The 22,515-nt window shown below is 44.7% G+C and overlaps 1 protein-coding gene across 2 annotated transcripts; it reads right to left on the reverse strand.

Annotated features, from left to right (window-relative positions):
• Positions 1–4,301: 4,301 nt before the first annotated feature.
• On the reverse strand, positions 4,302–20,816 carry LOC115074884 (transmembrane protein 176B-like). Of its 2 annotated transcripts, none has more exons than XM_029574838.1 (7): positions 20,688–20,816; positions 18,046–18,307; positions 16,633–16,743; positions 15,737–15,793; positions 10,474–10,707; positions 7,755–7,874; positions 4,302–4,961 (listed from the first exon to the last, which is right to left on the reverse strand). In XM_029574838.1, the coding sequence occupies exons 2-7, from the start codon at positions 18,286–18,288 to the stop codon at positions 4,860–4,862; spliced, it is 867 nt and encodes a 288-aa protein (XP_029430698.1). In that variant the 5' UTR covers positions 18,289–18,307; positions 20,688–20,816; the 3' UTR covers positions 4,302–4,859. The 2 variants fall into 2 exon arrangements, with proteins under 2 accessions (XP_029430698.1, XP_029430697.1); XM_029574837.1 differs by lacking the exon at positions 20,688–20,816 and adding an exon at positions 19,748–20,156.
• Between the last annotated feature and the right edge of the window lie 1,699 nt (positions 20,817–22,515).

The raw sequence follows: 22,515 nt of genomic DNA on the forward strand, positions 1-22,515 counted from the left end.
GGCTGCTATTGCAAATGAAGCGGGTTTAGTATTCATTTAATGTATGTAAATATACATAGAGACTACCTCTCACTTCCAGTGTTAAAAATCAAAGCAGTTTGTTAAAAATGTACTCATTCCGCATTGAAACGCTTTGTTCCTTTCCCCTCACTTCTATTTCCAGTTTTCAATGCCTGCAAAGCCTCCCGATGCTGAGGGCTTCTGTCCTGGCACCGGGTCAGAGAGGTCAGAAAGTGGTAAGAGGGGTGATTCCCGTACCTGAGAAGTCTGAAGCGAGCTGTGCAAGCCCCAGGCAAGGAAATCAGCCGGGCCCACACCAACAGGAAGAAGGAGGCAGGCAATGTCAGCTGGCAGGGCCGAAGGAGGAGTCCCAGCAGCTGCCTGGGCCAGAAGGAGGAGGAGGTGGCTGCCACTGCTGAGCCTGGCAGGGGTGAGAGAGAGAATGTGTGCGGGTGAGGGAAGGAAAGAAGTGAGAGTGTGAGTAAGAATTGGTATTAGAGAGAGAATGTGTGAGGGTGAGGGAAGGAAAGAAGTGAGAGAGAGAGAACGAGTGAGAATGTGTGCGGGTGAGGGAAGGAAAGAAGTGAGTGAGTAAGCATTGGTGTTAGAGAGAGAGAATGTGTGAGGGTGAGGGAAGGAAAGTAGTGAGAGTGAGTAAGCATTGGTATTAGAGAGAGAATGTGTGAGGGAAGGAAAGAAGTGAGTGTGAGTAAGCATTGGTATTAGAGGGAGAGAGAGAGAATGTGTGTGGGTGAGGGAAGGAAAGAAGTGAGTGTGAGTAAGCATTGGTATTAGAGAGAGAGAGAATGTGTGAGGGAAGGAAAGAAGTGAGTGTGAGTAAGCATTGGTATTAGAGAGAGAGAGAGAATGTGTGTGGGTGAGGGAAGGAAAGAAGTGAGAGTGTGAGTAAGCATTGGTATTAGAGAGAGAGAGAGAATGTGTGCGGGTGAGGGAAGGAAAGAAGTGAGAGTGAGTAAGCATTGGTATTAGAGAGAGAGAATGTGTGTGGGTGAGGGAAGGAAAGAAGTGAGAGTGTGAGTAAGCATTGGTATTAGAGAGAGAGAGAGAATGTGTGAGGGTGAGGGAAGGAAAGAAGTGAGTGTGAGTAAGCATTGGTATTAGAGGGAGAGAGAGAGAGAGAATGTGTGAGGGTGAGGGAAGGAAAGAAGTGAGTGTGAGTAAGCATTGGTATTAGAGGGAGAGAGAGAGAATGTGTGTGGGCGAGGGAAGGAAAGAAGTGAGAGTGTGAGTAACATTCTATTGTTCTAGTGAAGGCATTAGTGCTGTTTTAACTTGCCCAAAATTGCCTAAAAATAGTTCAGAATCTTCAACAGATGATCCAATGGTATTCAATCAAGAAGTCAACTCCTCAATAAAGTTCCTTGAACTCCCGGGTTCCCAGGACATGGACTCGGCAGAGGCCTCCGCTCCTCAAGCCATCCCTGCATACGCACGCCCACTCGCTCTTACTTTTCTCCCTCTTCCAGCAATGCATGGCCACTCACTTTTTTCCTTAGACACACTCCCTCATGTACACACGCTTGCCCACTCACACTCATGTCTCTCTCTCTCACTTCTTTCCTTCCCTCACCAGCACACATTCTCTCTCTCTCTCTAATACCAATGCTTTTTTAGTATGTGTCAGGGGATTAAATCCCCTTTGTGATGTGGATTTTATAAGATACGGATGGGTATTAACGTGTGGAATATAGTATGAATGGTGGGTACTGCATATATGGTATATTATGCAACATTATTATTATGGGGCTGAAAAGTTGATTCTATATCGCTCCATGGTGAGACCACATCTTGAATACTGTGTACAATTGTGGTCGCCGCATCTCAAAAAAGATATAATTGCGATGGAGAAGGTACAGAGAAGGGCAACCAAAATGATAAAGGGGATGGAACAGCTCCCCTATGAGGAAAGACTAAAGAGGTTAGGGCTGTTCAGCTTGGAGAAGAGACGGCTGAGGGGGGATATGATAGAGGTCTTTAAGACCATGAGATGTCTTGAACGAGTAGATGTGAATCGGTTATTTACTCTTTCACATCAGGGGCTGTCCTATAATGAGGAACGGTAAGGCAGCTGCTTCAGGCGGCAAGATTTTGAGGTGGCAAAATTGCCCCCTGAAATCTTCCTGCCACAGCCGCCCCATTCTTCATTCAGGCAAACAACTCTGTCGGCAGGAAAACCTGCAGTGCTGGCGGTGTGGAGCAGTGAAATGCTGGCAGGGTTTCTACTCCCCGCCAACAAATAAAGGTCCCACAGCTGCTCAGAACTGTGACGTGTTGGCAGGGTTCCCACTCCCTGCCAGCAAAAAGGAAGGTCCCAGAACGCAGAACTGCGATGTGCTGGCGGGGCTTCCACTCCACAGTCCTGCGGCTGAAGAAGAGGCATTGCTGTGCTGGTAGCATTTCCCCCACAGCCGGCGGCAGGAAAGGGTCTGAGATGGCACCAGTGTTTTCCCCACAGCCGGCTGCAGAAGAGGCCTTGCGGTGCAGCCAGAGAAAAGATCCAAAATGTGTGTGTGAAAGATTTTCCCTGTGAGAGTGAGTGCTTGTGTGTGAGAGAGACTTTGTGAGTGTGTATGTATGCATATGAGAAGGTGGGGTGTGTATGTATATATGAAAGGGGGGGTGTGTATGAGAAGGTGTTAATATGTGTGTGTATCTATGAGAGGTGCTTGTGGGTGTATGTGGGTGTGTGTGTGTGTCTGAGAGAGAGTGCCTGTGAATACCTGTATATATGTGTGAGAGAGGTTAAAGTTTGTGCACCCTCCTCCAATTTACGACAATCTCAGGAGGATTGGAAATCTGAAGTTCCCAGGTATGGAGAATGGGAAATTTAAGTTTTTTTCCGTCGATAAGCAGGGCATTTAGCCATGCAGCGTGGGTGATGTCATCCGTGATGTCACGAGGCGGAGCTTACTCTCTCAGCTCGAAAGAGCTTTGAAGTGTGCATGCACTGGCGTTCCCGCGCTCCGAGCCATCGCCTCAGTTTTACTTTTTCCACGGTACCTCACGGACAGGTATAGCACTCTCCCTCCATCTCCTTAAAAAAATAAATAAATGATAGAAGAATCAGAAGAGCGACGCCCACCTAGCCACCATGCCGAAGAGCCCAGGTTTTAAATACTGTTGATGTGGAAAGATAATCTCAGTGACCGATAAACATAATTGTTGTTATTCATGTCTCGGTCATGACCAGGCCGCATGTAAAGATTGTTGCAGGATGTCCCCTCGGGCTAGGCGCCAACAGGCCGAGAAAATGGAGAGGTTGAGGCACCCATCATCATATGCCTCCTCTCCGTCCAACAAACCATCAACACAATCTTCTCCAGGAAAGAAAAAAACCCCGGTCTGAGGCTCCACGCCGCACCCATTTGGCTTCAGAAGGCCACGCGCTGAAAACTGAGCTTTAGCCTATTACAAAAATAGGACTCAGCCTATCGGGTGTATCTCTCAATTATTTGTTTAACCCGAATAACCCGGGACAACCAGTCTCTAAAAAACTGGCTGACGGCTTGCATCCAGTTCTGTTACTCCCAAAAGTTGATTTCTCTACCGAATCCAATTAGAGCTCACCAGATCCAAGGTGTCTCCATTCAAGACATCCGCAAGGCAGCAACCTGGTCTTCCATACACACTTTCACTTCGCATTATTGCCTAGACCAGCAATCCGCAGCAGACACCGTCTCCCTCTGCTGGCAGAGGTGCATAACCCACTTATTCTGCATCACCCATCTTTACTAAAGTGAAGGAAATGATCAGGTAAGTAGTAATTTCTCACTGTCTAACAACCATAGGCACAACCTACAGTAAAGTGAAAATTTTCCCTAATTCTTTAATTTAGATGCATAAATCTTGCCAAAAGCAGGCCATATGACAACAGACACAAGGGAAGAGGGCAAGCTTCTTAAAATAAAGCAGCACCCTTGAAAAGGTGGCAAGTTAGAAGTTCTAGGTAAGGCCTCCAACCTCTGTCTGGTTTGAAGCCTATGTTTCTCCCACCAGGAAGCATCCTTCTCTCCCCCTCATTATCGATTAGCACCTCTAACAAAAAAAAAAGGTGAGGATATGGAAGGGAACAGGGTGCAGTTTTGCCATGCAGTCTGCTTTAAGAACAAAGCTGGATTTGCAAATTCAGAGAATAATTTCTTTAAAATTTATAGTGCAAGGCGAGCAACTCTTATACCAGCATTGTTACCCACCTGACAATTAGCTGCTACTTCTTCAGTACATCTGGCACATACAACAAATTGGTAACAGGAGGAGACGTGGAAGACTGAACATGAAAATGGAGTCAGTAAGAAATAAGTTTTATTGGTGAAATTATCAATGACTTTACTTCATAATATGCAATAAATTGTTTTCTCAAAGCTCTGAAGCTCATGCTAAGCAGGTATAAGATGTGGGGGTTACCCCATGACCAAGCAGGGACAGGCAGTGTTAATCCTGCCCAACCAACTAATGTGTTTTATAGTTTGTTTCACTACAAGGACTTACAAGTCTAACACAATGAGACAGTCCTGCCCCAATTACCAGGAGCAGTTTAGAAAGCTTTAGGGCAGAAGTGCCTAACCCTCAGCTCCAGAACAGACCTGGATTTCAGGATATCCACAAGGAAGATCCAGGCAACACCTTTGTCTACATTCAATCTAAGAAACGTTATTACATAACTTCTGAGATCCTGAAAATCAGCCTTGTGTGGTCCTCCAGCAGGAAGATTGTGCATCTCATTGGGTAGAGAGCAGACAGACTGGCGTCTAGCATGTAAAAGGCAGACTGATTATTTGCTGCCATCGCGGGATATGGAGATCTCCACTCTAACTGGATCATTTCTGCAGCGGATTGTTTTAAACTGTTTCTGCATTCTCAGTTTTCTGCTTGGAAGGTGGAGGATTGGTTTCTGGAGAGAGAAATGGTTCCACATCTTTGTTCACCTTGATGGCATCGCTCTGCAATAAGGAGCACAGAAGAGCGTCCGTGAGAGATTCACCCTCCTCAGTATTGATGCTGAACGCAGTACAAAACATGAGAACACATAGGCAGCAACATTTCATCTTTCAAGGGCTCTTCTCCACCCAAATTTATGAGGCAAAGAGACACTTGGGGTACATTTTTAAAGGGCTGGGCGGGTGTCCATGTGCGTGTTGCTGCATGCATGTTATAAAATCCGATACCTGCGCACACATGTGCACCCGATTTTGTGCCCACGCAGAGGGGGGGGGAATTTTTTAAACACGTGCGGCCTTTGTCCAGTTCCCTATCCTCCTACCTAACCTTCCTCCTTTTTCCCCTCTCCACTCCGACCCCTAAATCCACCCTAACCAAACCTTTTGTTTTTCACAACTTACCTGCTCCTTCAAGCAGGATTAAGTTGTGCACGCCGGTTGGCTGCCGGTGCGTGCGTCACCAGGACAACACAAAATAACGCTGTCCCGGCTGGTCCTCGCCCCACCCAGACCCTGCCCCTTTTGATTCGAGCCGCTCTTCAGCACATACATGAAGATACGGGCATGGCCAGGGCCCTTTAAAAATCCCCGCGGCGAACACACGGCCTGGCCATGTGCGTATTTGTGTTTTTCCGCTCACTGGCATTTTAAACTATAGCCTCTGTATAGACCTAGCCCTAAATTATACCTCATGCAAAACTGATTTTCAGGCCTTCTGCAGTTGAAGAAGAGTCCATGCATCTTAGAGAAAACAAAATGCAGAACGGGCCATGCTGAACAGCTGGACGCCATTCACAGACCGACAAGTTAAACAGCTGCTTCTCTCGCAGACTCCACTTTCTATGGTGCAGTTCTAGACTGGGAGTGTGCGCACTGGAACTGAAGTCATAGTGGGTCGTAACACTTCATTTCTTCAGAAGGTACTGTTGGACAGACTTACTTCACCTCTGGCAATTTATGGAGCTATCAAGGTTTGTCTATAACTGAGTGTTTAGAAGTAGTTATAGCTGCAAAGCATGGACCACGTTGGCTGTTTTGAAGATTCGCCAACGCAGAAGATCAGAGTCCGTCCTTAGCACCTTCTCCTGATTTCTTGGAACTGGAAATAGTTTTGAGTTGTTTTGGACCATGTTTACTTTAACATAAGCAGCGGGTTTTGCACTTATACATAATTATTATATTGATTTTAGAGAATTTTTGCACATATCAGAACCAGGGTTTTCCCCCCACGAAGCCTGGATGTTTCAGCACATTAGACCTGCCATCAAGTGCTGTGGGGCTCTCTAAGGTTCTGTCTTCTTTGTTTTTTAAAAAATATTGCCAGATAATTGAGTTTGACAGTGATTTTTTTTTTTTTTTTGTATTGATGGTATCCCCTTCACCAGGAATCTTGGTTAGTTTAGTTGATTTAGATACTTTTCATTGACTCTACAAACATAAAAATGCTGTAGGGAAAAAATAGGAAGCAGAGCGGAAACCCACACACACTGGCTCCATTACAAACATTTTATACATTTTGAAAAGAATGACATTTTAAATTTGTGGCTTACTACTTCCTGCCTTTTTCTGTTTTGGGCACTGTGTCATAGAATAGCAGGGCACTTCTATCTCTGGAATTGGAAATTTGTTTTCCCCAAAGAATAGCAGCGAGCATGGGCTCTGGACATGAACTCAGCTCTCAAGGTCCTGCCTGCACAGGACAAACGAGCTGCTGGCACCACTTCATTCTTTTTCAGTATTCAGTAGCCAAAATATAGAAAATGTAACTTGTAAGCAGCCATGTACAGAAGACCAATGGCTCACTGACCCAGGAACTTCAGTGCAGAGCTCCTTTACATGCACCCTACTAGGAAATAATGAACAATTTCTGGGATGGAATTTATTTCATTTAAATGTTAAGATAATACTTTGTACAGAAACAGAGAAACTATGGCTTTGTAAATATTGAGAAAAGCTTAATAAATAAATAAATACAAATACACCCTACTAATTCATCTTCAGCCAGAATGGTGTAGAATCTGCACCAAAAACCATATGATGGGGGATTTAAGGACCAAAATATGTACAGTATGCCTTAGACATTTAAATACCTGACAGGTATAAATCAGGTACAAGCAACAAACTTTTCCCCATTCTAGAACAAGAGATCATAGTGTATGAGGCAGTCTCAAAAACATCTGAAATTTTCTGCACAGAAAGGGAGGAAGTTGAATGGAACAGGCTTGCAAAGTAAATAGTGAAGACAAACAGCAAGAGCATTAAAATAAATACACAGGATAAGTCAAGGAGAGAAGATAGTAAAGCTGTGGTAACCTGCACACAGGGGCCGTTACAATGCAGAACAGCGGGGGTAAGACCTCACTGTGCTTCCAAGAAGGCACTGGAGTAAGCTACGTGGAGTGGGTGCTGCAACACTAAACAGGCTGTCCAAGATGGCAACACAACGGCTGAAAACACAAATTTCCAAGAGGCTGGATATTTTTGGACAACCACCTCCATAATCTTGGTGGCTATAGGGATTACTACAAAACTTAGCAATAAGATGCGGAAGGGGACCTGGGTGTAGAATTAAGTGTCTTGTACAAAGATGGCCTATCAGAGGGCATGGAAGGCAGCACCTTTAATGGATTTTAGCCATGCTGTAGCTGGGCAGTGGGGGGATAAGGGATTGAGAGGTCAGATAAGAGAAGGTGGGGTGAGGGATTAGGAGTTTAATTGCTTATCTACCCAAAGATAAATAATATCACTGGACGGTCAAATCAGGCATTTTTCTACTGTCACCGCCAACCTCCTTACCTGCTGAGAAGAGTTATTACAGCACAAGGTCTTCCAGCCATAAACCACAGAGAAAAAAGTGATGCACAGCACAAGAGCCATCATAATAATCAGGATGACGTCAACGCCAACTGCTAAATTCTGAGGAGAAAGGAGAAAAAGAAAAAAAAAAAAAAAAGATATCCAGTTAGAAGTAACAATTTTAATTTTAAAGCATCATTAGGCCATCAATAATAATCAAATTTACTATAAGACCTTCATCACCAACATCCCCCAAATTAATGCACCTTGAATAATGGCTGTTTCATTTACAGTTGGTGTGCAGAGTATGCTATAATTACCAATATCCCACATTTCAGAAGGTGCCTTGGTTTTTGAAAAGAAGCACTGAAAGAGGCTCTTTATTTTATAAATCTTCCACATGCAAAAAAAAAAAAAAAAAAGGTTTGGACAAATTCCTGGAGAAGTCTATAAACTGTCATCAATCGAGTTGACTTGCAGAAAACTACCACTTACCAAGCATTAGCAGCATGGGATCTCTTTAGTATTGCAATCTTGTCAGGTAACTATGACCTGGACTGGCCACTGCCGGAAACCAGATGCTGGGCTTGATGTACCCTCAATCTGACCCAATATGGCTGAAATCCAGAACCTCCAGGGTAGCATTCTCTGAAATGCTCCCTGTTCCACGCGCAGGTCACCAGAGGCAGGCAGAGCTCCGCAGTCTCAATGCGTGGATGAGACGATGGTGCAAGGAAGAGGGATTCAGTTTTGTTAGGAACTGGGGAACCTTTTGGGGAAGGGGGAACCTCTTCCTAAGGGATGGGCTCCACCTTAACCAGGGTGGAACCAGGCTGCTGGTGCTAATCTTTAAAAGGAGATAGAGCAGCTTTTAAACTAGAACAAAGGGGAAAGCCGACAGTCGCTCAGCAGCGCATGGCTTGGAAGGATCGTCAAAGGATACCTAATGGCGCATTAGATTTAGGGCATCCCAACAATGAGGTTCCAATAATTAGAAAAGTAGTCCAAGTGCCTGTAACTAAAAAAACTCACCTGTGCTAAAAAAATACCAATTTATCCCTGTCAACTGAAAAGCAGAATGTTAATACAAACAAAATACACACTTTGAAATGTTTGTATGCTAATGCCAGAAGTCTAAGTAGTAAGATGGGAAAATTAGAGTTTATAGCAGTGAATGACAGACTTAACTGGCATCTCAGAGGCATGGGATAGTGCATACCAGGGTACAGGGTACAAATGATATCACAATAACAGAGAGGAGCACCCGGGAGGCGGTGTGGTGCTTTATGTCCGGGATGGCATAGAGTCCAACAGGATAAAAATCCTGCATGAAACTCAATGCACAATTCAATCTTTATGGGTAGAAAACCCTTGCGTGTTGGGGAATACTACTGTCCACCTGGTGAAGATGGTGAGACTGACAGTGAAATGCTAAGAGAAATTAGGGAAGCTAACCAAACTGGAACTGCAGTAATAATGGGATAAATTGCAGGAAGACCTTGCTAGACTGGAAGATTGGGCTTCCAAATGGAAGATGAAATTTGACATAGACAAGTGCAAGGTGATGCATATAGGGAAAAATAACCCTTGCCGTAGTTACACAATGTTAGGTTCTCTCTTAGGAGTTACCATCCAGGAAAGAGATCTAGGCATCATAGTGGATAATACATTGATCCACTATGATGCCTAGTGATAATACATTGATCACCATAGCACACCATAGCTTAGTGTGCTATGGTGATCAAAAAAGCAAACAGAATGTTAGGAATTATTAAGAAGGGAATGGCAAAGAAAAAACAATAGATGTCATAATGCTTCTGTATTGCTCCATTGTGAGACTGCATGAATACTGTGTGCATTTCTGGTCGCCGCATCTCAAGAAAGATATAGTTGTACTGGAGAACGTGCAGAGAAGGGCGACCAAAATAAGGGGCATGGAACAGCTGCCCTATGAGGTAAGGCTAAGGAAGATAGGGCTGTTCAGTTTGGAGAAGAAATGACTGAGGGGGGGGGGATATGATAGAGATCTATAAAATCATGAAAGGACTTGAAAAAGTTAATGCAAATTGGGTATTTACTCTCTCAGATAATAGAAGGACTAGAGGGCACTCCCTGAAGTTAGCAAGCAGCTCATTTAAAATGAATCAAAGAAAATTCTTTCACTCAGCGCATAGTTAAGCTCTGGAATTCATTGCCAGAGGATGTGGTTACAGCAGTTAGTGTAACTGGGTTTAAAAAAGGTTTGGATAAGTTCCTAGAGGAAAAATCCATAAACTGCTATTAATTAATAAGCAATAGTAGCTTGAAATTTAATGTTTGGGTAATTGCCAGGTACTTGTGTCTTGAATTGGCCACTGTTGGAAACAGGATACTGGGCTTGATGGACCCTTGGTCTGACCCAATATGGCATATCTTATATTATGAAATTCAGCTTGAGCAGTTTACTTCGCTTTGAGGGGGATGTAAGAGGGCAGTTAGGTACTTGTAGTATTCCCACCGATAACATTTATTCTTTATGGGGAACTCTAAGCTTTCCAGGCAGAGTAAGAAACTAATTGAGTATACACTGAACAGCAATCCAATAAAATACACCCTGCTTATGACCATTGACAGGGTGCTAGAGCCCTGGACCCAACCACCTAGTCCATGACAAAACCTTATTATATGAGCTACCTTATGAAGTGTCAGCAATGTTTGCCAGACAAGAGAGGTATCTTACATTGAGCTCCCTTAATCGCTGTTTGCAGTTGCTCAATCTCCATTCGTCATCATCCCCATAGTTATATCTGGGTGTGGGATCGTACATTCTACGAGAGGGGCGCCGGGCTTCACACGTCTCTTTATACCAAAACTCTCCATTGGACCTCCACCGACCCAGATCCCTTGCAATAAATACAATCCCAGCGATGGAAACAGCAAAGCTCACAAGGTTCATCCACGGTGCAAGCAGGAGCTAGAAAAGGGAACAAAGAAAGATTCAGGAAAGGTAATATAAAACCGAGATGACCTGTGAATATTTCTCGATGCCTGGTTCCCTTTTTTGTTATAGAAATTTGCATGGGATTATAACTAACTAGTGGTAGGGCAGCTTTCAACATGCTGTGACCCCCCTGAGATTATAACTGAACTCAACTGGCCTGGTTCCCTATAGGAAGCCAAAAGTAAAGAACTGAGATATTCTAAGTAGGGGAGGAGAGGCAGGAATTCATGAACCGTGCAAGCCAGGGTGGGTCACTGAGGGTAATATTCAGTAAGCTGGTGAGTGGACAAGTTATCAGCTAACTTGTCTTATATATTCAACAGAATAAACTTCTTGCTGAAGATACAGCCTAAGTTATCCTGGATACATTTAAGCTGTCATAACTTTAATCATAACTGGCCAGCTTTGAAAATTGCCAGGTAGGCCTAAAGATATGCAGCAGCAATTCCCACCCACCCACATACTAGGTGAGTGGGTGGGAACTGGACCGGGAGGCTCACAGCTGTGTTTAAAAAATAAAGAATGCTACTTATTCTGATAACTTTCTGCTTATCCAGATATCTTCAGAAACCTTATCAGCCCTTGTGTGACTAGATAAATTTGGGTCTGCTCTGAATCAGGTCGGAAAATAGAGTTATCCGGCTAGCTTAGCCAGCTATGGTTCAAAATAGGTTAAGTTAGCCAGATAAGTAAACCCCTCCCAGAAACGTCCCCCGAACATCTCTTATAGCTGGATAAAATGGCCGACTCTCAAATCTTGCCATTTAGACAGATAACACTGGTCTATAGCCAAAATGCATGTCCTCAAACTTTACTAATCTGGGTCACTGAGAACAAAAATGATGCTGAAAACTGTTTGGCTTTAATTTCAGTTTATGCTACTAGATCAGTATATGACCTTTGACTTGGGAAATAAGGAGGAAAAGTGAGTTAAGAATAGAAAGGATCACAAATTAAACTAGAAATGACTAATATATTTGGCAATCTATGTCTGGGTTTTTACAATACTTGCTTTTAGGATAAAAAGTGAATGATGCAATCAAACTCTTATTGCATCAGGCATGATATGAATTGCATTATGTTATTTATATAATTCATGGATGATGCAATCACAACTCAGGTTACATCACTCTGCTTAAAAAAAATTGCCCTAGATCAGTTCTAGAAATCATTCAGTGTCATTTGTCAGTGTTTAATTTTGATTTCTGTCTCTAGAGGATCAGAGATGCCTTGTACTTGTGTGAACAATGCAGATTACATCTACATTTATGGTGAGAAATCAGGACAAGAGTTGGGTGCCACAAATCTTCACAAATGGTTGAATAGGAAAAGGAAATTATGCCTTTTGCAGTACCAATGATTTTGAGAGAGCCAATAGATCACATTAACAATTGTTCCTTCTGCATGATGCCTCCAGTTGGGAAAGGTTTGTCAAAGAAGAAAAAATGGACTGTGCAGTATCTAAACATTTCATCTGCTATACCCCCAGTGCCACATGAAGGAGGACACCAGAATCTCTCGAGCCAGCTGAGGAAGAGAATCAAACTTGTGGTCCTGAACCATCAGTGTCATGTGACCAGATTTTCTTCCATCCTCCTCCTCTGAACCACACCCCATAACACAAAGTGAACTGAATGGCCTTTTCAGGGATTTGGAACTACCCAAGAATAAGGCACAGCTGTTTAGGCTCCAGACTACAGCAACAGAATCTCCTGAAGGGGGTGATGTTAGGTTTTCCATGTTCAGTGACAGTCAAAAGGCTCTTGTCCCATTCTGCTTTATGGAAGGTGGTCTTGTAGCCCTCAACATAGTTTATGGTCCAGATGACTGTAGATGTTCATTGAGGCATCAAGAGATGACTCTTTAAGTTGTTGTTCCATATAATGGAAAAGTTTTTCCATCAGTTCCAGTTGGTCATGCAGTCCATCTAAAGGAAACTTTATGACAACATGAAAACCTTTGAAGTACATAAACTATGACCAACATCAGTGGCAGCTTTGTGGCTACTTAAAGATTGTTGCTGTCATGCTTAGCCTGCAGACTAGATATACAAAGTAGGGATGTGAATCGTTTTTCTGACGATTGAAAATATCGTACAATATTTTCAAACTCGTCTGAAATCGGGGGCTCCCCGAAACCTATAGGAAAACCCCACAAAATTGTTTTTGGGGTTCTCTTATCGTTTTGGGGGAGGGCAGAAAACAAATTGCACACAAAAACCAACCCCTAAACCCACCCCGACCCTTTAGCTTCCCCACAGGTTGGGGTCACGGCCCCCTATTGCCAAAACCGTTAATACCAGCTACATTAGCTCCCAATGCCAGATCCTCCTTATCTCGTAGAAAATTAAACATCTCAACTAAAGGTCCCAGAATATCCGGCTTGAAAATCTAATAAAATTTGGATGACACTCCATCTGGACCAGGTGCTTTACTTGATTTCAAGTCACAGATTACCACAGATACCTCTTCAGTTTATCTTTCTATTCAATAAATCTCTTATTTTTTCTGTTAAACAAGGAAGAGGAACATCTAGAAGGAATCAGCGTCAGCCTCCCCAATTTTATTATCCTCTTGTGTATAGATTGATATAAATTGGGCAAACCTACGTGAAATTTACTTATCATAAATATAACTCCATTGCCTTCGGAACTAAGGAGTACTGATTCACTAAAGCACATCCCCCTTTAAAACTTGCCTCCAAGATGTTCCACGCAAGGTCAATTAACTCTTGAATTGGATTCAGTATGGGAAAGAAATAGGACGCTTTGCGTAAAGTGACCAATATGGGATTTTTCTTTTGATTATCCCCATCCACACCAAGCGTCTTCAGGGTTTGAGTCAGACTCGGCAATTCATCTTTGTGAAAAAAACAAAAGCAGAGTCCAATGTGGCTCCAAATCAGGTAGAATTTCTCCCTCTTCTGAGGGGAGAAAACCAAGCCCCCAGTCATCCAATGTATCATGATCCACATCCCTCTGAACATCTCCAGGGATAGCCTCCCTGTGGCATTTGCCTGCGGTGGCTGACAAGTAGGAGACCCAAGCATGCGAGCCTTTTCTAGTAGGTTGCTTCACTTCTGCTGGGCACCACTGCAGAAAAGCTGGCAGGCCCTGGAAAAATTCCACCCAGGAGAAGGAGGATAGATCCATTCCGAGGCCCAAAGGCCCAAACTGGCATTCTCTGGCCCCTCTCTCAAGAATGAACTCTGCCATTGGGAGCAAGGGGAACTGTCTGCTGTGTCACATCCAGCCCCACTACCCTCCAGAGCCACCATAGGCAGAGGGGAAGTCCCCAACGTCAGCAAAATCTGTAGCAGCCAAGTCACCTTGAGCATCTAAACAGCGCTGACATAGGCATAGAGACAGCGATGGCCAATTGCCTAGTTTTCCTGCACTCAGCTCTAGGTGGCCTCTGCTCTCACCCTAAGAGTGCCTGGATGAACCCGCGCAAGTATGTGCTCGTCTCGGCTGTGGCCTTACACGCCCACGTCAGGACACTGCCACACAGAGAGAATGTGTGCACACGCCTAAGCGAGAGGGAAAAGAAATTGCCACCACAGCTGACTGAACTGAAACTGAGAAGCAGGGCCTAGCCAAAAGCCGAGACGTCTCCACTCTACACTAACTTCCCAGAGAAGTGAGAGGGAAAGGGTTAGGGTAAGAGCAGCAGAGGAAAAATGCCAAGGGAAGGAGGACCCAGTAAGGAAAGAGGGGCCTAAGACTACCCTACTCTTTTTAAATCTGGAAGCCTGGTCAGGCTTCCAGATTTAAAGCGCTAGTGTGAGAGAGGGCCCAAACTAGTGTCACCTCAGGAGATCAAGCAGTACGTCTGACTCTTCTCCTAGTCAATCCCCACAAGGGAGTTGCACGTCCACCATCTGCTGGAGATGGAGAATTACTGGCGGGCTGATGCCGAGGCAGCTCTTGGTCGTGCGTTTTGGATGCGCTAGGCTACACCCAATGCAATAAGGGGATTAGCGCATCCATAAAGCGCATCAAAACCAGGGCGCAGCTAAAAGCGCTCACCACATTAAATGTATGTAGATGAGGCTATTAGCTATTACCCCCCCATGAAAAAAATCATTGTACGCCCGATGCATGTGTTTTAACATGGAAAAGCTTAACGCCAGCCCCAGGAGAGGTGGCTGGGTGTGTGCTAGGAGCACTTATTGTATGCAAGCCGATATTGCATCAGCCTGAAAGTCAGCAGGTAGCACATTTAAATCAGAGAAAATTATTTCACTCAATGCACAATTAAGCCAGAGGATGTGGGTAAGGAAGTTAATTAGCTGGGTTTAATAAAAGTTTTTAACAAGTTCCTGGAAGAGAAGTCCATAAATTGCTATTAGACAAGTTGACTTAGGGAGTGGCCACTGCTTATTACTGGCACTAGTAGCCTGGGATCTATTTAATGTTTGGGTACTTGCGACTTAGATTGGCCACTGTTGGAAACAGGATGCTGGGCTTGATGGACCCTCGGTCTGATCCAGTATGGCAGGTTCTTATATTTAAGCCATTCCCAGAATATTCAGTATTACAGGAAGCTGCTTCTTTCCATTACTACCCCCCACCCTCACTACCAACCCTGCTTCCAAGGTGCTATAGAAATGTTGTGCATTCTTTTAAATGTTTCTTTGCTGTCAAAACCCACCATCTCCATAGAAAATGCTCCAACACATATCCCCTCCAGCAGATTCACTGGGGGGAGTCACCAATGGCGTCATGGTGTTAGCCTGCATCCTTACCCGCCCATCTTCCAGGATTCAACTAATCCACCAGCGCCACCACCACCACCACATGCTGCTCTTCACAACGGCACTGGACTTTGCCAACAGTATCATCCTCTCCTGCTCTTAGGTAAACACCATAGACAAATGCAAGTCATCAATTCTTCTGGCATAAGGCAACAAAACATGCCATGTGACAAAGATATTAAAAAGCAGAAAACCCTCAGCAGGATCCAGGCATAGGATTAACGCAGCCAGAGAACCAGTTACTTACCCAGCAGCGGGCTGCACGCCTCTCACTGAGGATGGAAACTGCCCCAGACAGGATGAACTGTGAAAGAAAAGGGGAAAAGATGTACATCATGACAAAAACCAAAATGGATGTATGACACTACACTTTTGTAGGAGAGAGAGAGAGAGAGAGACTCTGGAATAAACAAGCTAGATGCCAATAAAATACCAGTGAAACCTGGACAGTTTTTATTTATTTATTTTACATTTTTGTATTCCACATTTCTAAGCCATCTCTCCCCCAACCTCACACTCTTCACTTGGCACTCCGCTACCTCTTCCCAATATGCTCTCCCCCCCACTCTCAGACACTCCACCCCCATCTACTCTCCCTCCCCCCCAGCCCTCCTACTTCCGATGCCCGCCTTGCATCGGAGAGTGGAGTCGGTAGCCTGAGAGAGCAGTTAGGGGAGGCAGCAGTGGCAGCTTAAGGGCCGCAGAGCATGGAAAGCCGCAGCTGCTCCAGGTTTTCACCAGCGGGATCTAGGCGATTGCTGCCGACACCTTTGGGTCCCAGGATGCCTGACAACTATTTCCTCTGTTTAACCAGACCGGCCCAACTTATGGGCAAGGCTGCTGGCACCCTAGGAGACGACTGCCTAGCTCACCTCACCCTGTCCAAAGACTAGCACGGACAGGAAGGCTCAGAGAACAAGCATGGTTCTGTTTTTCTAGAAGTTTATCTTGTATAAAGTTTATGGCATTTTTAAAACTGTGAGATACAAGGGGCTTCCATGGTCATTTCCTGGATCTCCTGGCAAATTGGGCAGTGGAAATGTTCTGTATTGTAAGACACTTTTGGGTAACCGACCTATTAGATTTGTGCAGCAGGCTCACATTCTAAAAAGTGAATTTCATTTCAGGATTACTGGTACTCACTGGGGTACCAGTCCAGAAGAGGGCTCCACTCCAGAATAAGTCATAAGAGGGCCCGGTGCAGAAGACGATTCCAAAGGCAAAGAAGACCAGGCCAAGGACCATCTGCGCCGCCTGCAATAGATAAGAAAAAAGCAATGACCCTGGCATTCCTGCTGGGGAACCTTTGTACGCACATCTCTGAACTTTATTGCTCCGACAGCCAAAGTCAAGGGTATTCTGTTCTCAGTATTTTGCAAATTCATTGTTCCGAGTCAGTTCCATTAAAGCCACTCAAGTTCAGCTTGATCTTAGAAACGAAGCCTTAAGGAGCAGAAACATTACGGGTTCCATATTCAAAAAGGAGCAAGAACCACCCAGCTTTTGTTTCTGCTGGCACTCCAAGTAAGAAACCTGCATTTTGTATTCTAGGACGTGCTCAATCGCAGGCCAGGCCCCAGAAGCCTCTTCTCCCTGGATGCAGTTACCAATATGGATCTCTTTCAAAACCCCAAATTCTTCTCTCTCTGCTCTTTAGATTTTAACTCTCTAATCCATGACACACACATACTGCCCCGTACAGACAACTTCTCCTTATCTGTTTTGTAAATACTTAGCGCTATACTGTAATGTAGACCAATGTTCTTCTCCCATTCTTCTTTGAAATTTATAATCACCTTCCCCTCTTCAGTTTTCCTATAAAGAGTTTTGTAAGCTCAAAAAGCAAGATGGTGCCAGTCCCAAGATCTTAAATCAGGAGCAGTCTGAAGGGAGGGATGAGAGGCAGGAGTGGTTTAAAAGCTGGATCGGATGAGAGAAGAGGGAATGAAAGAAGATGGACTGCAGGATCTAACAGCAGAGCTGGTGAGGGAAGGGTTGGAGAGGAGGAGGTGATAAAGGGAGGATGAGGAGAAGGGAACTGGGGATGGAGTGAGGAGGAGATGACAGAGGATTGACTGGGAGTTATAGGAAAGGCTTGAGGGGACAGAGGGGATCGGCTGGAGAGATGCACAAAGGTCTGAAGAGGTGTAAGAGAGAGGCTGGGCTGGGGATGTAGGAAATGATCTCCTGGAGAGGTAGAGATTGAGAGAGGGGTCTCCTGGAGAGGATCAACTGGAGTGCTAATTTATTAGTCATTCACTGGAGTCGGCCACGTGAAATTTCACATGCTATAAAGGGTCACATTAACTAAAAGTCTGGGAAGCCTTGTCTTACAGTAACCCGACTGCGTCTCCGTTTCACAGCTCAGTGCTCTGATCTAGAAGCCGCACTGCCAGCCCCAGAATAAGTTTCATGGTTGAGTAAATATCTCGTTGGCGTCTGGGATACATCGTGGGTGCCTCATGTAATGGGCTTAAATTCTCTTCTAAATCTACACATTTATTTTAAATGTGTAGAAATCACTCTTTAATGACCATGTGCTCTGTCATCACTTACTCCAAGCATTTTCTGCTCGCCTTTGAGTGCAACATTTCCAGGTCTTTTCTGCTCCTTCTCAAGTGCAACATTTCCAGGCTTTACTTGGCTTCCCAGAGGCCCAATACTTTTACCCAGAGACTTCACAGACTCCATCAGGTAGGCGAGGGACGAGCCTTGGTTTATGGTGATGTTGATGACTGTACGGTCACGGGCATCGGTGGCAACTTCCGAATCATTCACTCTCACCAGGCTGGAGGACATGTTGTGGCAAGACGTTTGCCTACAAAGCAAGAGTGTAAATCACAAAAATATGTTGAAATACAGATATGGCAAATTCACTTGCAATACATAAACCAGAATAGGAATTAGTATTTTATACACTGTCAATCTGGAACAATCTCGATGGTGTACACAATTATATAGAAGATACTATATAATACAAAAAAAAAAAAAACCTCAATAATACAATAAAACTTAACATTTGTAAAATAATCAAACTCATAACACAAAGCTTATTTGCAATAATAAAATAGATCAATTAAATACACCAAATTTAAAACAATATTAGTAAGGTAAAAAATAAAATGAAACTAAATAAGGTAAGAAATAAAAAACAAAATAAAGCGAGATGATATAGCTTTAAGCACAGGAAACAGCCAGTAAAGGTTCGCACATACATATTGATTATTACTCTGCCACCAGATCATGTGCATTTCTAAATAATCATGTTTTCAATTGTTTTTTAAAAATATTTAAGTCCTTTTGTAGTTTAAGTTCTTTGGGTAGTGAGTTCCACAATTTGGGGCCTGCTACAGAGATAGCCCGTTCTCTGACCTCTGATAAATGTGCAGTTTTAATTGATGGGACTGATAAACATTTATTTGCACAACAAAGGTTTCTTTGTGGGATATGAAGGCGTAGTATAGCATTTAGGAAGAAACGGAAAGGAGCAACTGCAAACAGGGGCAGCTCAAGGCAACCTGCTGCTCCCCCCCCTAAAGTGCTTGCTGTACATACCCTCCCCTCTATCTTGTTCACTCACCTCCCTATTCTTACCTCTTATCCCTTCCCTCTCACTCCCTTCCTACTTACCCTGTCCCTCCCCTCATTCTCACCTGTCTCCCCCTTCCTTTCCCCCTCCCCCCCAATGCTCTCATATCTCTTCCCATCCCTCTCTCACATCACCACTCCCCCAGGGTGCACATATTTCCCTCTTTACATCTCGCATGGCTCTTGGTGCATCGGTTGCCTCTCGCTAGTCTCCGTCCTTTCTGAGATTCGGCTTCCGAAAGTAAAGAGTATTCTAGGTGAGGCCTCACAAACCTGCTCTCTCTCCCCGTGCACCCTCGCATGGCTCTGGCTCGGCTTCCTGGCCATACATTTGTCCACTTTCAGGTCTTCTAGCTCCACGTCCTGGCATCCATGTCACTAGCCCACGTACCTTGCCAACAAGGCACCATTCTGCTCCAATCCTCTCTTTAGTGAATACCTAACAGACTGTTTATTTCTGCCCATAGTCTTCCTCATCTCTCAGTTTTCCAATCCCAACCTTCCTCCTTTCACAAACAAATCAAGGTAAGTAAATGACAAGGCCTAGTCACCTCACTTTATTGCCTTCGCCATCTTCTTCCTCTTGGGCCTCTGCACAAGGAGTTACTCAATATCCCTCCCCCGGCTGAGACCCCTTGTACTTTTCAAAGGCTCTTGGTTTCATCCTTACTTTTCCGCCAGCTCTTCAGAAACAGTTTCTGTGGAGCTTTCTCCCCAGATACTTGAACAAGCCCATCTGCCTTTTCCTTCATAAAGTTTCATTTGTGGCTCTCAGCTGGAGATGGGTTCCTTGTATCAGCAGTGCACCCAGCTCGTTAATTTATTCTCTCTAATCCTCCTTGTGACCTCCCACCTGCAGGACGGCTTTGCAGCACAGACAGACAGACAGACAGACTCCTGCTTTAAGTCACCCTGGGGAATGTGTAAAGCTGACTTAAAACCCTTTTTGTTAATATTGCCACTAAAGTCAGGACCTGTAATATCTAAAGCCACAAAACAACATTAATGCACGGTAATGGCTGCAATGCCCCCATCGTCTCCTCCAGTGTCATCGAGCTACACTAAGAAACTCACTCCCCTCACCTCTGCGGTCGATGCCTTACACCCCAGAATCATCCCAGGGCCAAAATACCTGCTGCCCTCCTCCTCCCTATCTCCGCTGTGCTCGCCACACTTTCTATCAAGAGAGGATTCTGCAAGAAAAAAAACTCACGCTCTGTCCCGATTACACAGGATTTCGTAACCCCGACACTGGGAGCCACCAGAACCAGCAGAGGCCGCAATGTCTCAGAAAAGCAAGGCGGCCTCCCTGACTCGGAAAATACCAGCGGAGAGGGAGCTTCCTGCTACTAAAGCTCTGAAGTTACTTTTCCTTTGCCCGATAAAAATGATTCCAATCCAGAGCAGTTTTACAGAGAAAACAAACGTTTAGAGGAAAATTGTTTTCAGCCCCACAAGTACGAGAAAGCCTTTTGCTACGAACGACTGAGAAAGGAAATGTGAGCAGATTAAGGACCCGCACAATCAGTGCCACGGACCTAGAGCCCGGCACTCCCAGCCCCGAGCCTCTCCCCGTGCCCCAGGGAGAAGCCTCTCTGACGCGCTCTCACCCTCTGCAAAAGCCTCCTCAGCCCCTACCTGGATCCCGGGAGCCAAACTTCCCCAGACGGAAGCAGCAGCTCTTTAAAGGCAGAGCCCGAGCCAGGAAGAAGGGGGAGGGACGGGAGAGGAGAGGGAGGCTCCCAGCGGCTGCTATTGCAAATGAAGCGGGTTTTATCATTAAAAACTCATCCTGCACCGAGACCCCATCGGCTTCCTCTAATCTCACCTCTGTGCCCAGCTTCCAGGGATTGGTAAGTATTACAGGTAACATAAGACTTCATGTCACCCTCACCAGGAAGCTTTTCCTATCAGAGCCACATCTCCATACATGCAAAAGGGTAAAACCAGGCCTGGCTTGAGCTGTCCAGGTGACATGGAGTAATAAATGTGTCACTGTCTAAATGAGCCTTCTCTGGTTGTTGGGGGGGTTAAACTCTTGTTCCTGCTCATACCCCAGATCAGTCCAGACCAGAGCTTTTGCATCCCTACCAGCAGATGGAGGCAGAGAATAAAACTTTTCAGATACTGCTACTTAACCAAGAGTGCTATCTGCACTCTCTCAGTATTTCTCTGTCTCCAGCACATGTTAGAGGTGTAAAACTTGCAGTGTGGTCAGACTGTTCAGGAATGAAGAATTGTGACCTCTCATCCCTTATTTTTGGAGGAACTAGGGATTAAGGCCACTCAAGAAGAATCTGACAATAAGGGAGTGGACCCTGTCTTGGAAGGTCTGCATGGACTGCCAAAGATCTTTCCATTCCATAAAAAGGTGAAGAAACTGGTAATCCAGGAGTAGGAGATTCCAGAAGCAGACCTGAAGGTGGGTAGGGTGATGGCGAAGTGGCCTGGTTTTTGAAAGGAGACTTTCACATTTGAAAGGATACTCGAAAGCGATGATTACTACATGTCAGAGTGTGGAGAGTGTTTGAAACATGGTATCTTGAGGAAGGGCTTGACCCTACGCACATATCAGTATCTCATATTTTGGCTTTTTTACAAAAGGGCCTAGTTAAAGGTCTGGTTTATAACTCGCTTCGAGTGCAGGTTGCAGTGATAGGCTGTTTTCAGTGTAAGGTTCAGAGGATACCTTTGGTTTTGCATCCAGATGTGATCTATTTTCTTAGAAGTGTGAAGCATTTGCGTCCTCTAGTCCACAGAATATGCCCTTCGTGGAACCTTAATTTACTTCTTTGTGGCCCTCCATTTGAGCCGTTGAGACAGTTGTCTCTGAAGGATCTTACCCTGAAGGCAGTTTTCTTGGTGGCGATTTGTTCAGCTAGAAAGATTTCTGAGCTTCAGGCCTTGTCGTGTAAAGATCTTTGCCTTCAGATATCGGATGATGGGGTATCGTTGTGTACGATGCCTTCCTTTTTGTCAAAGGTCGTTTCTTCATTTCATCTTAGATGGTGGAGCTCCCTGCGTTTCGACATTTGGATGCAGCAGCGCTTCATGCGAGAGAACTTCATTTGTTGGATTTCCGTCAGTCTTTGTTACAGTATCTCAAAGTTACCAACGGGCCTCAGAGATCTGATTATCTCTTTGTGCTGTTTATTGGTGCAAAGAAAGGAAGTAAGGCCTCTAAGGTCACAATTGAACGGTGGCTAAAAGAAGCAATTGTATCCATGTATATATGCAAAGGATGGCCAATTCCAGAAGGGCTTTGTGCGCATTCTACCCGGACGTAGGCAACTTCCTGGGTGGAGTGTCAGCTAGTTTCTCCACAGGAGATCTGTTGAGTAGTGACATAGTCTTCGCGTCAAACGTTCACCAGACATTACCGGCAGTATGCTCTGGTGCTGGAGGAGGCACAGTCTGGGGATAGTGTGTTGGTCTTTC

Source organism: Rhinatrema bivittatum, chromosome 13 (genome assembly GCF_901001135.1).
Source record: "Rhinatrema bivittatum chromosome 13, aRhiBiv1.1, whole genome shotgun sequence".
NCBI classification, from domain to species: Eukaryota; Metazoa; Chordata; class Amphibia; order Gymnophiona; family Rhinatrematidae; genus Rhinatrema; species Rhinatrema bivittatum.